General features: G+C 36.8%; 2 protein-coding genes across 3 annotated transcripts; both read left to right on the top strand.

Annotated features, from left to right (window-relative positions):
- The first annotated feature begins 324 nt into the window (after nt 1-324).
- Nucleotides 325-1,190, top strand: LOC131866534 (putative B3 domain-containing protein Os03g0621600). Its single transcript, XM_059215473.1, has 3 exons — nt 325-468; nt 558-837; nt 940-1,190. The coding sequence occupies exons 1-3, from the start codon at nt 325-327 to the stop codon at nt 1,188-1,190; spliced, it is 675 nt and encodes a 224-aa protein (XP_059071456.1).
- A 127-nt stretch (nt 1,191-1,317) lies between these two features.
- On the top strand, nt 1,318-2,770 carry LOC131866531 (uncharacterized). Of its 2 annotated transcripts, none has more exons than XM_059215467.1 (3): nt 1,318-1,455; nt 1,703-1,921; nt 2,382-2,770. In XM_059215467.1, the coding sequence occupies exons 1-3, from the start codon at nt 1,342-1,344 to the stop codon at nt 2,580-2,582; spliced, it is 534 nt and encodes a 177-aa protein (XP_059071450.1). In that variant the 5' UTR covers nt 1,318-1,341; the 3' UTR covers nt 2,583-2,770. The 2 variants fall into 2 exon arrangements, with proteins under 2 accessions (XP_059071450.1, XP_059071451.1); XM_059215468.1 differs by having other exon boundaries at nt 1,318-1,428; nt 2,382-2,764.
- Nucleotides 2,771-16,342: the final 13,572 nt, after the last annotated feature.

The following is a 16,342-nucleotide window of genomic DNA, read 5'->3' as shown; positions in this document are numbered from 1 at the left end:
GCACGTGTCATCCATGCATGCGCTTGTAAAGCCTGCGGCGCACATGCTGTAAGCCTTTAGAAGGCCAACACGTCGCCACATTTCTTGATTATGATGCAACACATTATAAAATACATCGTTCTCTTCTTCACTCACCGTTGTTATTCTATTTGACATTCCAGGTTGTCTGTTTTCAGATTCTCTGCAAGTTGAGTTTGTCCAAAACTTCCTTTTCGTATATTCATTCATTTAGGAATGCGATAGTGGTTTTACTTCCACTTAACATTCTCTCAGTGCCCAACTCTCTCTCACTCTCTTCTTATACGCTTTGCATCTGAATTTGCCATGGAGATAGAAGAAACGGGAGAGCACTATATGCCGTGCCCAAAATGTAGTCAGAAATGTTATAAAAAACACCGTGAGAAAGAATACTTTGATGGGTCTGCTTCTTTCTTCAAAATTATGCTTGGAGATTTTGCAGAGAAACTGGTAACTCTATACAACATATTTTATTCTTTTTATTTCATGTATACTGTTAAGAATCTGTAAAATCTAATTGTTCATTGTGTTTACCGCAGCGCATTCCTCCGGCTTTTGTTTCCCAGATCATAAATGACCAAGATGAACATATGGTGTTGCAAGGCCCAGATGGGCAGAACTTCAATGTACGGTTATGGCGTTCCATCAAAAAGTTGGAACTTCAACACGGCTGGATAAACTTTGTAAATTATTATGGGCTGGAAGTGGGCGATCTTCTAGTTTTTAAATACATTTCTAAGTCATGCTTTAAAGTCAAGATTTTCGATAAAACATCATGTGAAAAAAATCAAAGAATACAAAGCAAATCTTCATTTCAGGGTAAGAAAAGGTTTTGTTTAAAGTTCCATAACTAATTTATCGAGTTATTTGAATGTATTTTTTGAACAGAATGGGAATAATATAAAGTTATTTTTGTTGCAGGCAATTCATCCCATAACCCTGGACATTCTTTCGCATCTGAGAAGCATGGGACAATGGAATCTGATGCTCCTTTTATATCAGATAAACCCTCTTGTACACTGGTTATCAAATATAATGAGCGTAGTTCAAATCAACAAATAGACAGTAAACTGCTGATTGATCTGGATTCTGATGAAAAAGACAACCCTGAGTTTCAGACGGTGACTGAAATTCAAAGAACAAAAAGGATGCCTCCCTTCCTCGGTGAGTAAAAGTTTGTCTAAAACAATAGGGCCTTTTAAATTTTTAAGTGTTTTAACTAACTAATGGAGTTGCATTTGAACTGTATTTTTTAGTAGGATCGGTATAATAATAAAGTGAATTTTTATTGCAGGCAATTCATCCTCTCATAAGCACGTGAGAATGGAGTCTGTTGCTCCTTTCAAATCAGATAAACCCTTTTGTACAATGGATCTGAAATCGTGGAATGTAAATCAACCTCATGTGCTAGTGAGATCGAATTCTCTACTTTCTTTAGTTATGTATTCTCAAATCTAAATTAGAAGTAGAGGGTTTACAAGGAGGTATTTAACACGTTAGTAATTTGCAATGTATAGAGATGCGCAATTTGTGTTAGTCTTGTGCTGCAATGTTCAATAGTGATGCTCAATTTGTGTTAGTCTTGTGTTGCAATGTTCAATAGTGATGTTTTAGAAATTGATTTAGAAATATTAAATTTCTGAAGGAGATAAAGTTTTGACATTATATCTTTCATTCACTTTAGGAGGATAATCAGGCTGAGGAAGGGGATGACGAAGCAGATGGCCTAGCAATGAATGACGCCAATGAAGAGGAAAATGGTGACAGAGAGGATGGCATGGCGATACATAAGGTTGATGAAGAAGAAGATAAAGAGGATGGATCCACTAATCATGAGGTGGTAGAGAGCAAGGCTAACGATGAGGCTGACAATGGGGGAAACGCTGATCCTAAGGAAGAAAAGGTGGATTTAATATTACAATTATTGTTTTATTTGCTATTTCTTTTTTAAAAGGGTACAAATTTATTAATCACAAAGAACAAATACAACAACACAAGACTGGAGGCCTAGCCAACCATTAAACTACCCTATTCTTGTCCAATTTAATCTAATACACTAGAAAGATCCAAAGGCAAAGAACTCTTGTCAACAATATTCCATCCCTCTGAAAAATCATATGCCCACTTAGCCAAAGAATTTGCTACACAATTCCATTGTCAAGGAAACTGAGAAACTGTCAAAAAACCTGAGCTATCCATCAATTAACCCCATCCAACAGCTTCATAGTCAACATAGAAACCATCAAATGTGAATCAGATTCACAGATAACCCTTCTCAAACCCTGAGCATAATCTCTCTGTACAGCATACCAAATAGATAGAACTTCCATTAAATTATTTTATTTTTGAAATTGTTTGTGCAGGTCTCTACTCATCATAGAACTGAACGATGTGATAGAAGATTACTTTATTTTTGTGAGTATGATTCATGTTGTGTGGGAGTAAGGCAGAGATTTTGGAATTTAAAAAGCCTCAATGCACATAGGGCATTGAAGCACAACCTTCCCTTCATTCCACCAGGAAGGCGTGGCCGAAAGCCCATAGTACAACGAAAACATCAATAGGTAATTTGCAATTGTACTCTTAAATAATGTTGTCAGATTAGTTTACTTAAGTGGTTGTATGCATCTGAATTTGACCTGATGTTAACATTCATGGCATCATAGGTCAATGGTCAAGAAGGAACTGATGGGCTTTAGCAGGTACCATAGTTTCAAGAGAGAAAGCAATTTGTTTTACTGGAATGTTTAAAATAAGGCTAAAGATTCTGTATTTTATTGTCTTAAATTTCATATTTCTCCTCTCGATTTGTAATGCTTAACATTTTTTTTTTTTCCATCACAGGAACTTTGCAAGGCAGCAAAGATGTTACACAAGAAGAAGTAGGTTTTCCTCAAAACTTTTGAATGAGGCTAAAGAGTGTGAAAGGATAGTTTGAGGTGTTGTACACTTCCACGATTTTCTGAGGGCCTTTGTTCACTAGACAGTGTAGGAGATAGTTTAGGGGATAATGAGAAGAGTTGGTAATTGTACTTCTCTATTCCTTGTCAATTAGTAATTTGAACATTATAGTGTTGAAAATTTATGATGAAATTTTAATTATTTGGATGTTGGAACAATATGAAAATTTACATTTCACTTGACAATTTAATATGCTTTCTAACTTCCTTCTTGCATCACTCTAGCTTTCCTCCTTTTAACATGACCTTCACAGCTTATAGATCCTACATGTACATGTTATTCATATTGTATTGTGGTGGATTTTCATACAATAGATGCTAATGTCATTGTGCCTTTGTTGTTGTATCTACCTTTTCATAATGTGATTGTTGGTTAAATGCAAACATTTGAACTTAATACATATCTTATAGTTAAAATCACTTATAATGCATTTGTACAATATAACTCTAGCTGATACACTTGCCACTCTGATATTTCTATCATATTATTTTACTGAATTTAAATGTTTCTTTTGTAATTGAGAGGTAAAATGCAACGAATATCAATAATATATTTGTAAAGACGACCTTTGGAGGAATGGGATGGAGAAAAAGATGGAAAGGGAAAGAGGAAGAGTTCTGAAAAATTTAGCACCAATGACAATATTGAAAGAAAAACCTGCAATGCAAACAGTCAAATAAAAGGGTTTTAAAACAGAGCGAACACTTAAACCATGAAACGTTCTCAAACTTCATAATCAATTACCGGAAACTTCTTTTGATCCTTAAATTACTTAATTATAATAATTCATTATTCATTCTAACCCGGCTGACAACATTTCTTTGTACCTTGAAAAATAGCATTCATTGAAGCAAATGTGCTTTGATTACAAACTATCACAAAATATTTTCAAGAAAATGAAATCCTAAAGCATGCATTACATGCATGCAATTACAAGCAAACTACGCTATTAAACCAGTTAAATGCTCATGGATAGGATTAATTACCGAGCAGAGGCTTAACTCAATTTCTGCAACTCATTTGATTTGAGTTCAAGAAGGCACGGTAGAAGAAATTCCATTACCGAGCAGAGGCTTAACTAAATTTCTGCAACTCATTTGATTTGAGTTCAAGAAGGCACGGTAGAAGAAATTCCAGTATCTCGGCTTCTGCTGATACTCATCAAATCCCCATTCTCTGACCGTTTTAAAACCTTTGATAAAAGAGTAAAGTCGAGGAAAACTGAAAAAAAATCGATTGAAATGGAAACAACCACCAAAAAAAGAAAATAAGGCAACTGTCTTTCTGATTTATAGAGTATGCTGCATAAAAAATTTTAAAATGGAAACATCTTTCTGATTTTTTGATGTCCAACTGCCGTGAACTGATGTTTCCTGAGCTAAACTGCAGTCCGATCCGGGGCAGATTTGAAATTGTTTGATGTCCAACTACTGTGAACTGCAGATTTGAAATTGTAATATCATAGATTGCAATGTTCGTGGGGTATATTTATTCACCCTATTCTTTATATTAAACTTATCCTATGTTCCTTATATTTATGAATGAATATATCCTATAGTCTTTGAATCTGGAATTTGATGGTCTAAAGGCCATATTCGTAAAAACTGCCCAATTATTAGTCGCAGGAACCAAAAGCATAACTCAGCTGGGACCTCTGTTAACCCTAATAATATTAATGACCTAAATTCTTCATCTCCTCACTCTGCTAATGTGGTCTCCGAAGTTCCTGCTCCCACTCCTAATGAACTTAACCCTCTCAAGCCCGATCTCGCACCATCGGCCCTCCCTGGCTCCGGCCCTCCACTTGACCTTGTGGAACTGCCCTCTGAGGGTTTTCTGCTTGTTACCTCGAGAAAACGGAGGCATAAAACTACCCCTCTCAGTGCCCTAAACCATAGCCGTTCAAATACCATCCAATTGGCCTCTAATCATAAACCCCAGGACCCTCCTCAATCCCTTATCAATTCTGTGGTTAAAAATAAGGTCAAAAACTTAGAAAACCCCAATCATGGTGATGATGATGCTAACATTTGTAATAACCCTGCAATGATCCTTAGATCCAGAACCCCCTTACAATCGGTCTCCTCTTCACTTGCAGGTCATATTATTGATACTAGCACCATCAACCCATCGACTGCATCTACGCTCAAAGAGCTAGAGGATATTCATATTATAGAAGTTATTTATGCAAATAAAGGCTTGGATGAAATTAGATCTAGCACTTTGCTCCCTGGCTTTCTAGGCTCCCAGTTGTCTGATCCGACATAAGAGGAAATTCTGATATTAGAACTGAGCCTCCCGAAAACAATGAAGATGATGAGGACCTGATGAAAGGTTACTCCCTAAATAAAAAGAAAGGTAGCCCTGTGGGCTCCAAAAATAAGAAGAAGCTTGGAGGTCAACACAGACTCCCTACCAGCCCCCCCTTAAATCCTCCTCTTTAATGAAGTACATATCATGGAACATTCGAGGCCTTGAGTCGCGTGATAGAAAATTTTTTATTAAAAGGTTTCTGGACTGTCATAAAAACCTAGACTATCTGATGTTACAAGAACTTAAATCTGTTGGGTTCTCCCTCAACACTACTCTTGACTTGATTTGGAGAGATGCAATCAAAATCTGCACCAACCACCTGAGAGGAAAGGGAGGTGTTGGTCTTCTAATTGCCCCTAAATGGTCAATGTACCTCAAGGATAAAGGAACCTCCCCCTGTAATAGAGTGGCCTGGGTTACCCTAGATGTTAAAGGAACTTGCTTTGGCATAAGCTCCATATATGCATCTAATGATTACAAGGAAAGAATATCCCTCTGGAATTGGGTAACATCCCTCCCAAATATATCCCTTGGGTCATCGCTGGAGACTTTAATATGACTGAATCCCAGGATGACAAGGCTGGGGGACTTCCGTTTGAATGGAAATCCTCAGAAAAACCTCACTGGGACAAGTGTAAACATCATCTGCAATTGTTTGACCCCTTGGAAGGCACTAAACCTGATACACCCAATCTATGGCATCATTAATCTTAGCCAAAAGAGGGGGATAAAGCCCTCATTAAGAATTGGAGGCCAATCACCCTCCTCAACATCTCCTACAAAATCTTAGCCAAAGCCTTAGCCTCTCACCTTGAGAAGATCCTCCCCAAATTCATCTACTCTACCCAAACAGGACTCATTAAAGGCAGATACATCTTGGAGAATCTTGTAACGAGCTTGGAATCCATGGAATGGACCAGAACCTCAAACCAAGACACCGCCATGTTCCTTGTTGACTTGGAGAAAGCTTATGACAGGGTGGAATGGGACTTCATCCTCATGATGCTCTCCGCCTTTGGCTTCCCTAGTGAGTTCTGTAATTATGTTTGGATCCTCCTCAAGGACACATCTACCCTAGTTGAAGTCAATGGGATCCTCTCCCAGCCTATTCCTCTGTCTAGGTCAATTAGGTAGGGCTGCCCCCTTGCCCCTACTTTGTTTGTCATTGCATCAGATGCCCTATATTATCTCCTCAGAGATGACACCTTATCCCCTCGTGTCCTTAGTTATTAATATATAATAACTAAATATAATATAGTATTCTAATTTATAAGATTAATATAAAATATAAATTGATTTAGAATATTTTTAAAATAGAAGTTTCTAGGTTATTAATTTTTAGATTTGTTTCTTATATGAATTTAGAAATTTATTTGAATTGTAAGATTAAATTTAATATTTTTTAATATAAAATACATAATTATCATTGTTTTCTACTTATGGAAAAATATTTCAATATAAAAGGTTTTTTACAAAATTCTTCATATTAAATATTATTTAAAAATCTATATTTTCTTTAAAATGTCAAATGAAATGCATTCAAATGACCAAACTATCATAGAATTGTCATATGACAACGAGGGATTACAATTAAATTCTACGTCTAGTCCTTATATTTCGTCTAAATTGGGTAACAGATTTTAAATTTTATATATTGAATTAATTTAAAATTTCTTTATGTCTAAAAATAAATAGATTACATTAATAAAATGGTACATTAATTTAAAATTCTATATATTTATTTAATTTACAATTTCTTTATGTTTAAAAATAATTAGATTACATTAACATAAACATCTCAAGTAAGAATATATAATCAATTAAACCATGAATTTTTGAATGGTCACTTAATTTTACAAAAATAAAATATTTAAAGTTGAGCTATCTATCCATTTAATGGAAAAGTAAAATAAAAGGTTTAAAAAGTAAGCTAAACCATTTAATGGAAAAAATATATCCATTTAGTCAATTTAACATGACAAGATAGAATTAATGATAATGCTAAACGTTGCTCAACAATCTCCCCCTTTGGAAAAAAAATTACAATGAGGAGAAGTGAAGCGTCTAGAGCTAGTGTTTTATTAGGCGAGGGAGATGCAGGGGAGTATGATGGCAAGGTAGATGTTGATGGGGAGAGTTGGTTACTATGGTTCTTGTTTCTTGTTTTGTACGTGGTGATGTGTTGCCCTTCTAACAAAATGGTGTAAGGGAAATCTTGCCATGTTTTTATCTACCTCTATTGGGTGGAAGGTAATCTATGGATGGTTGGGTTGCAACCATATTTTTTTGACTCTATTCTTGTGGGCTGATGTGGCTTTGTTCCTTAAGATCCTGTGGCACTAGGTTGCAGTCTATTTTGGGGTTCATTCAATGCCAACCACTACACTTTGTGGTCTTGTTGCACCTCTTTTTGGTTCACGTTGTGGATCTGGCCCTGTCCCCTTCTGGGTTTGGCAACCTATTGCATTTGTTGGGGATGATATGTGTGGGTACTCCTTTTGGAAAAAGTGTTGTCCAAGAGCTAGTAGATCAACTGGGGCATGTAGCATACATTTCCCTAGTTGTTTTTGGTTCTCCATCTATAAGGAATCTAGGGTTGTGACCCTAGGGTTTGATGATGGGGTTGGGAGGTTTCGAGATTCGTCTTTGTAGGTCCTTGTGAAAGACAGTTGCTCCCTTTGGAGGTGGTTCTTCACCACCAACTGTGGGAAGGCTTTGGACATGTGTTGAGGGCTAGTTACCTTATGGGTGTTTAACCAGACTTGCTTCTAGGGTGAACTTTGGTTTCCTTGTTTGGATGCTACTCTTTTCTTGGGTCCCTGCTAATGCCCCCAACTCTCCCCTTCTTATGGAGTGCTTTTACAGGTCAATTAGCTCAAGGCCTACTGATTGAAGATTCAAAATGGATGTTCTTTCTGTGGGGTTTCTATTTCATAAAAAATAGATTTTTTAAGGTGATCCATGTATCTATTGAGGTGGTGGACATGGTATTTTTTTTGTAGGTTTTTCTACAAATCAAAGGTTCAAGAACAACTTTCAAAATCCTATGAGTTTTTTAAGTTAGTCCATTTAAGGATTACTTTGTTTAATGTTTTTTTATAATGGCTACATGCTTATTTTTTTCTCAAGTTCGTTAGGTGTCTCTGAATTGTTGTTGTTTCCCTCCTTGTTGAAGTAGTAAGGTGGTCTTACTGGTAAAAGGTTGTGGGAAGCCCTTCAAAATCTATTGTGTTTCAACTATACCCTTTGCTGCATCAGCTATACTCTAAGGGGATTTTTCAAGAAGATAGTTCGATGTTCCTTCCAAAACCCCTTTCCCCATGCTGTTGTGTATCAGGCCCTTTCCCCTTCTGGGTTTGGCAACCTATTACATTTGTTGGGGATGATATGTGTGGGTACTCCTTTTGGAAATAGTGTTGTCCAAGAGCTAGTAGATCAACTGGGGCATGTAGCAAACATTTCCCTAGTTGTTTTTGGTTCTCCATCCTTAAGGAATCTAGGGTTGTGACCCTAGGGTTTGATGATGGGGTTGGGAGATTTCGAGATTCATCTTTGTAGGTCCTTGTGAAAGATGGTTGCTCCCTTTGGAGGTGGTTCTTCACCACCAACTGTGGGAAGGCTTTGGACATGTGTTGAGGGATAGTTACCTTATGGGTCTTTAACCAAACTTGCTTCTAGGGTGAACTTTGGTTTCCTTGTTTGGATGCTACTCTTTTCTTGGGTCCCTGCTAATGCCCCCAACTCTCCCCTTCTTATGGAGTTCTTTTAGAGGTCAATTAGCTCAGGGTCTACTTATTGAAGATTCAAAAGGGATGTTCTTTCTGTGGGGTTTCTATTTCATAAAAAATAGATTTGTTGAGGTGATCCATTTATCTATTGAGGTGGTGGACATGTTATTTTGTTTGTAGGTTTTTCTACAAATCAAAGGTTCAAGAACAACTTTCAAAATCCTATGAGTTTTTTGAGTTAGTCCATTTAAGGGTTACTTTGTTTAATATTTTTTTATAATGGCTACATGCTTATTTTTTTCTCAAGTTCATTGGGTGTCTCTGAATTGTTGTAGTTTCCCTCCTTGTTGAAGTAGTAAGGTGGTCCTACTAGTAAAAGGTTGTGGGAAGCCTTTCAAAATCTATTGTGTTTCAACTATTCCCTTCGCTGCATCGGCTATACTCTAAGGGGATTTTTCAAGAAGATGGTTCGATGTTCCTTCCAAAACCCCTTTTCTCTAATTATGTAATTTTATTGTGTTAGGACCCTTGTTCCCACCGATTTGGTGCTATGATCAAAAGCATCTTTTCACAAAAATCCCTACCCTTTTTTGGTTCTTATGGTCTAGATGGTCTCATTGCTTGTGAGTTTCTCCCCTTTGTGTGCATGTGTGGCAGTTTTGTAATGCCTTGGGCGTCTCCTAGTTTTAATTAATTAAAACATGACAAGATAGAATTACTATCAGTCTCATCTTATGGTTTTTTATGGAAATTCTAATCATAATCTTAAACTTAATCATAATACTAATTAAAACCATAACATTACTGCTAATTCAAAAACTAATTTCACCCATTAATTTTAATTTTAACTCAAAGCCAGAACACTAATTCTAACCAATAACCTTAAATTTTACTCAAACCCAAAAACCATTCTAGTACTAACCAAAATCTATATTCTAACCTTAATCAATTTTTTAAATGGGAACTCTAATTTTAACTCTATCATAATTCTTAGATTAACTATGTAATACTAATCTTAATTAAAATTTTAATTTAAAGATTAACTTTAATAGTAGGGTTCAGGTTAGAATTAAGGTTAGGATTAAATTGAAAATAGATTCCAATTGAGACACCAACATATTGAATGCTTCCACATGGTTTGTAATCCATCCACCATCTTCCATTATCAAGGGATACAATTTATTTCTCAATAAAATCTAATTCAATAAATAAATGCCTTGATACATCTCACTAAGCTTTCTTCCATAGCTTATTTCCAAAGGTCTCTTAATGGACACTGATTATAATATAGTCTACCAAACACAATCCAATTAGACCCTTATGTTTACAGCCAATAATATCATACTGAGTAGTCATAGTAGGATCTATAGGCGTTGCAACCTTCAAATCAAAAACATCCCACAAATCTTGATATATTATCAGATCCTCCATCTTCAGCTTCCACATCTCAAAATTACTTCCAAATAAATTATCCACCTCTATTCTCCTTTATGAACATGCCATCTAAAAAAATCTGCAACAAGATCAAAAGTATCTTCTACACAACCTCCCACTCGAATCTAAATATGTTCAAAAAACCCAAAAACCCACAATGGAAACCAAAGATGATTAAGCTTTGATATCATTTGTAAGGAAATTAAGTAGTATAATAGCTTCCTACACTAATCTTGAGAAGAGGGTAATGAAAAAATTTCACAAATCTTTATTACAGTTATAAAAACTTAATAGAAATAAACATAAATAGCATGCATACTATAGACACCTAAAAATGTCTCATTGATCATGTACTTCCAACACAACCTACAAAGGAGATGAACCAGATCCAACCAAAGCAGGCAAGATCACCCCCATCATCTAAATCTTCATCCTCTTCACCATTTGCATCTTCTCCAAAAACCCTAGCCCCCCCTCTCCTCTCACACATTTTTTTGGGACAATGTCTCTTTGTTGTTAATGGGCAATGTTAATGTATTATTCATTATAACCTTATTAGCAATAGTTTATATCTCTTTTTTTTTTGCTATTTTTGGTAATTTGTAAGACAATTTCAACAATTGCAAACTGTTCCATCAATGCCCTCCCATATTTATGTATTATTCTTCTTTATATTCAATAACATAAAATTTCGTCTTTGTCATTTCCATTCTATTGAAATCCTAATCTAACATGTTTAATATTGTTTATGTGATTGGATATTGTAGGAAAATGAGAAACGGTCTTTTATTATTTATCTAAATTAATTCCTACCTTTTCTTCAATTTCTATTAATGATTTCACACTACAAAATATAAGTTTAACTTTAATTAAATATATATAATATATATATATATATAGAGAGAGAGAGAGAGAGAGATTCACAAATAAATTTTCAACATCTTCAACACAATTTTTTTCTATTTGTAATCCAACTAGGTATCGTATTTTTTTATTTTTAATTTAAACCTTATATTTAATTACAATTTCAATTCAAGTTGTAAATCATAGTCTTTACTATTAGTTGTTTAGGCTAGTACTATTGCAATCGGTTGCATGCAATTTTCATTAACTCGTTATTATTCAATTGCTTTTCCACCAATTATATCTATGACTTTTTTGTTTCGATGCTTTTAAAAAAAAAAAACAATAGTTAAGATAAATGATTTTTAAGTTTTTAATTTATTGAAATTGTTTTTCTTGAATCTAAATGGCTCAAATAATTTGCATCTTATTACAGATTGCAACGAAGGGCAATACTACTTATTCTTCTCCCAATGAGAAACATATAATTTTTCCATGACCAGGGATAGATCTTGAGGAACTTCCAGAGGGGGAGAAAGATGAGATAAGCACGTGATTTCATTATCCTTCACTCTTATTTTATTTTGGGTATTTTTGCATTTGTCCTACTCATGGGACACCTAATGTTCTAAAGCGAGGATCTTAGTACCTCCATCTTGAAAAGCCTCCTAAAGCTGCATTTGTGCGATCCTGCTCTTGGTGTAAGAATCCCTTTATATCCTAGAATTTCTTCTCAGTCTATTCCAAGTTACTCTACATCTCGCACGTTTCTATTTAAAAATTTTCTCTATCCTCAGAAAGTGTGACTTGTGCTTCCCTCACCTACCGAGCATATTCTTCCTGCAGCAAATCTCTCGCAACTAAGCTTGAATTTGGGTAGAATCTCTTGAAGCTGATTTCAGCTGTTGTATCTCTTGCCCCCTCTCCTACAATTCTTTCAGTGCCACATTCCTCATTGCCTCTTTCCCTTTCAATTGAGAACTCACGTTGTTCAAGGCAGATTGCAACTTCCCTTTTTTAGAATTGGCTTGAGTTAACAAGCCCTACAAGCGGTTTATTTGAACACTTCTATCTTTGTCCTCCTTCCTCTGAGTATCCAAAGATTCTTTGAGGTGGATGAGCTCTTCTTGCATCTTGTCTAGGCCACTATTTTCCTCGCTGAAATGTATCTGCACACAGAGTTGAGCTAGCCAAAATGGCTTGACCTGCAAACGCATAGATGGTATAGGGGAAATGGAAAACAAGGCCATCAAAAGTGGTTTGAATGGGATGTGCTAGCGTGGTTGGGGAGAACAATGGTACAAAGGGAGAGGCTACTGAAAGAGTAGGATCAACGGATGTTGTACTGACATTTGGGGGAGGACTGGACTCTCCAAAATCAAGCCTATGCGAAATAGCAGTTGTAGCAGAAATTTGCAAGAAAAAAACATTGTAGGAAATACGACATCAAGGGCAGGGAGCAAAGAAATGACCTATAATGATGCAACTTGGGGTGCAACTGACATTTCGGTGGGGGCTAATATAAGAGTAGTAGGGACCTAAGAAGACATTTATGCAACTTGGGGCACTGAGGAAACCATAGGGACTTGAGAAGATGAATCGTTCTTTGCTGAACCCAAATATTGTTTATTCTTGGAAGGGGAATCGAGTATCTGCTTTTCAGTTGATCTCTTGGTGGCTTGGGAACGGGGCTTCTAAACTGAGCTAATGAGAGAAATTCAAATGTCAGCTCCGAAACCTTGCTCTTCTACATTTATAACATTTTTCTTCTGAGGTTGGGCCTCCTTGAGGGAGGAGTCATCACATGGGGACTCATCACTTGTCTCTTCTTCTGACTTGTTATGATTACGCCATTATTTCTCAAAACACTCATCAAAAGGGGCATTCCCCAGATTAGCCCTAGGTTGATTCATCTCTTGGCGGTATATCCAAAAGCTATTTCTCTTCTTCCTCGTCCAAAAATCATTTTTCATGGCTTGCAACATGTTCCAAGGAATAGACTTTGCCAGATTGTGGCTTTGAAAGATAGGGTAAAATGGCAACCATGGGGGGTGGTCAATGATAGGAAAGTCACTAGGACCCACGTAAAGTCTTGGGTCATTCACCGACAAGTCTGAAAATAGGTATACATAATAAGTGGTTATTAATATGGGGCTCCAGGAGGACACAGGCATTTTGTTTCCTAACTCATCATGAGTAGCCAAAGGCATGAATTGACTAAAGAAAAGAAACTTTTGGTGTACGAATAAATGAACTAGGAATGAGGTGAATGAGGCAAACCTAAACCACCGTGATTGCTCAAATTCGACCAACTGCCTCACCATTTCTCTGGCTATCAGCACAAGGAAGTCAAAATGGAATGGCTCCTTCTACTGCTGACATTTGAACAAGAAACCCATCATAGGAGCGGTGATATCTTGGTCACTGTCACGACCGCACAGGGACACAATGGTAGAGGAGATATATTTGAGATATTCTTTCCTTAAATCACTATATTGGATAGGGATCTTTGGAGGCTAGACCACCAAACTCTAGTTTAGATTAGCTTGACAAAGTGGGACAATATCCCGCCTAGAGTGCTAATAGTCATCCATGGCGTATTTATCAAACACCTTTGTGCTATCAATTTTGGGAGGGACAACACAACATGTCTCGAATAGCTTCTGGGGTTATGACGACCTGAGAGAGGAGTCATGTATCGAAAGAGAGTCTGGCATGAACTTCCTTGCGAATGCAGCCACAAATTATGGACAATGTGGAACCATAGGGATCACGAACTGAGGACTACCAGAATTCCAGAATTTGAATGTTTTAGATTGAGGCTTGTTTATGTGATTTAGCATTCTTTCGTACATAGCCTCCCTAAGAGCTCTTGGTTGTTTGTATAGTTCTGGCTCAATGACCTCTTCTAAGGAATCAATCATCGCCATGGAATCACGAGTGACTGTCTTTGATTTGGGTTTGGTTCTGGGATATTCTAGCTTAGGGGGCATGGCATCGAACGTGTATGAAATTTCCCAGTATATGTCCACCCACATTTCACCTTGGAAAGGATTTGAGGTTGTTGCATCCATCTCCATTTTTACAATCAAGCTTTTTCTGAAACTTTTGAAAGGCTTGGGCGCTGGAAATGCATACTGAATATAAGACATGCACTTTTGTAGCTCTCTTCCTTAAATGTATCACATGCCTAGATTTGTGCATAGAAAGGATGCATTTATGATAGGCATATGTCAGCACGTATGCCTCTTCATTTTACAGGCAACATTAATGCTAAAATGGGAAGAAGCGTTGCCATTTGCATTTTTGAAAATATGTTAGCCCACTACATTGTCATTCCAATCCACTAGAGATGATCTATCTGTCCGAACAAATCTCCTTATTTAAAGAAAATACACAACCAGCAAAGCTCGTACAAGCCAAAACAAACCTGCAAACTACTGGGTTAAGGCACGACGCACTCAAAAATACGCATGGTGTCTGAGTACATTATTTTTCTTTTTGAGGCTCTGGATAGAACATACACAACCTTCAAGCTTGACTTCATTCACTTGTGCGAGTAATGAGAAAAGACAACCACATCGAAGATCGAGGGGCATTGGCTCTTAATTTGATTTTATTACTTAGAGCTGGAAATCAGCTATAAATATGTGTTTTCAAACATTCCTTTGCACATAAGTTATCTCAACAATGAATTTTCTTGAGTTATGGATACTCCCATCAAGCTTACCAATAGTGAGGCACAAGGCACTTTTCTTGGCAATATTTCAGACCGAAGGTTGCAAGGAATGATGCGGCGGAAAAATTTGTTGATCACTGCTGCAATTAAATGGGTGCTCGGGGAATATTTCATTGATGATGTTGATAGATATCGTGTCAATACCGATATCTGCTCCTTCTTCATGGCTTCATTTTTGGATGTTGAGACGAGCGACTACCTAACAACAGAGCTGACTAAGACACTCTTTCCATCAGAGTGTCTGGGTGGCCTTAAGGATGTCATGGAATACTTCGTCCCTTTTAGAGGTCTACCCTTGGCCTCAAATTTGTAGCATTTCATCACCCTTGGAGAGGAGATGACTTGGTATCCACTTATAGGTTGCTTAAAAAGTATGTCATTGTCCACTCATCGCCTACACGTAGAGCACGTTGTGGAGTTCCTCCTGAGATTCCATCTAATAGTGCCCACCCCAGCCAGCAGAACATGGTATACCGATTTCTAAGACTACATCTTCCCATGGATCCTAACGCTGCTTATTCTTCCAAACTTGGTGCTTGCGTTGATAACTCAGGAATTCAACAGTGACTTTGGCCATGAGTGGATGAGAGAAGATGACGATGAAGATGATGGCTCAAAATATCTCATGGACAAGGATGAGGATGAGGAAGATGACTGAAAGACTGCCACTCTACTACAAAGATATGAAACCTTGCTACTAAAAAATCTATAGGCTACAAGCCTTTTTGTGCATTGTACAAAGATACTGCGATATATAATATAATGACTCTTTTTGCTTGCTTAAGACATATCTTATGATTTACTTATTTTCCTTACAATGCATAAAGAATCATAATTAAATAAATAACACAGTAAAATATATTATTTACATTGGGAGAACTAAGCTTTAATAGAAAGGTTTAAGATGAAACCCATTAACCAGGATTTCAAGAGATTCCGCTTGCATATTCTCGAGGTTGAATGCATTAAACCCATTACAATTCGTGATGCTAAAAGGTCCCTCCCATAAACCATCAAACTTAGCATGCTAACCTGGCTTGGGTGCCCTCACATTATATTTTAATACAAGATCACCCGTTTCGAGCTCTGGGTCAGAAATCTTCTTGTTATCAAACCACCTCTTGACTATTTGTTGGTGGTTCTGAAGATATTCAAACACCACTTCCCTTTCTTCTTCTAGCTCCATAAGTTCTACCAACCTTATCTCCATGGGCTCATTTTCGGCCACCTCAAAGGACTTGAGGAGCTGCAAAGAAGGGATCTCCAAATATATGGGGAATAAGGCCTCTTTGCCGCAGACCAGCTT

The sequence above is a fragment of the Cryptomeria japonica genome, unplaced genomic scaffold, assembly GCF_030272615.1.
Source record: "Cryptomeria japonica unplaced genomic scaffold, Sugi_1.0 HiC_scaffold_149, whole genome shotgun sequence".
NCBI classification, from domain to species: domain Eukaryota; kingdom Viridiplantae; phylum Streptophyta; class Pinopsida; order Cupressales; family Cupressaceae; genus Cryptomeria; species Cryptomeria japonica.
This window is presented reverse-complemented; position numbering and strand designations above follow the sequence as displayed.

Bases quoted from the DNA above. Each gene is read 5' to 3' on its own strand.
- LOC131866534 (XM_059215473.1), top strand. From the start codon at position 325: ATGGAGATAGAAGAAACGGGAGAGCACTATATGCCGTGCCCAAAATGT. The intron at 469-557 runs GTAACTCTATAC...TGTTTACCGCAG, and splicing joins GAGATTTTGCAGAGAAACTG to CGCATTCCTCCGGCTTTTGT. The intron at 838-939 runs GTAAGAAAAGGT...TTTTTGTTGCAG, and splicing joins AAGCAAATCTTCATTTCAGG to GCAATTCATCCCATAACCCT.
- LOC131866531 (XM_059215467.1), top strand. From the start codon at position 1,342: ATGGAGTCTGTTGCTCCTTTCAAATCAGATAAACCCTTTTGTACAATG. The intron at 1,456-1,702 runs GTTATGTATTCT...CATTCACTTTAG, and splicing joins CGAATTCTCTACTTTCTTTA to GAGGATAATCAGGCTGAGGA. The intron at 1,922-2,381 runs GTGGATTTAATA...TTGTTTGTGCAG, and splicing joins CTGATCCTAAGGAAGAAAAG to GTCTCTACTCATCATAGAAC.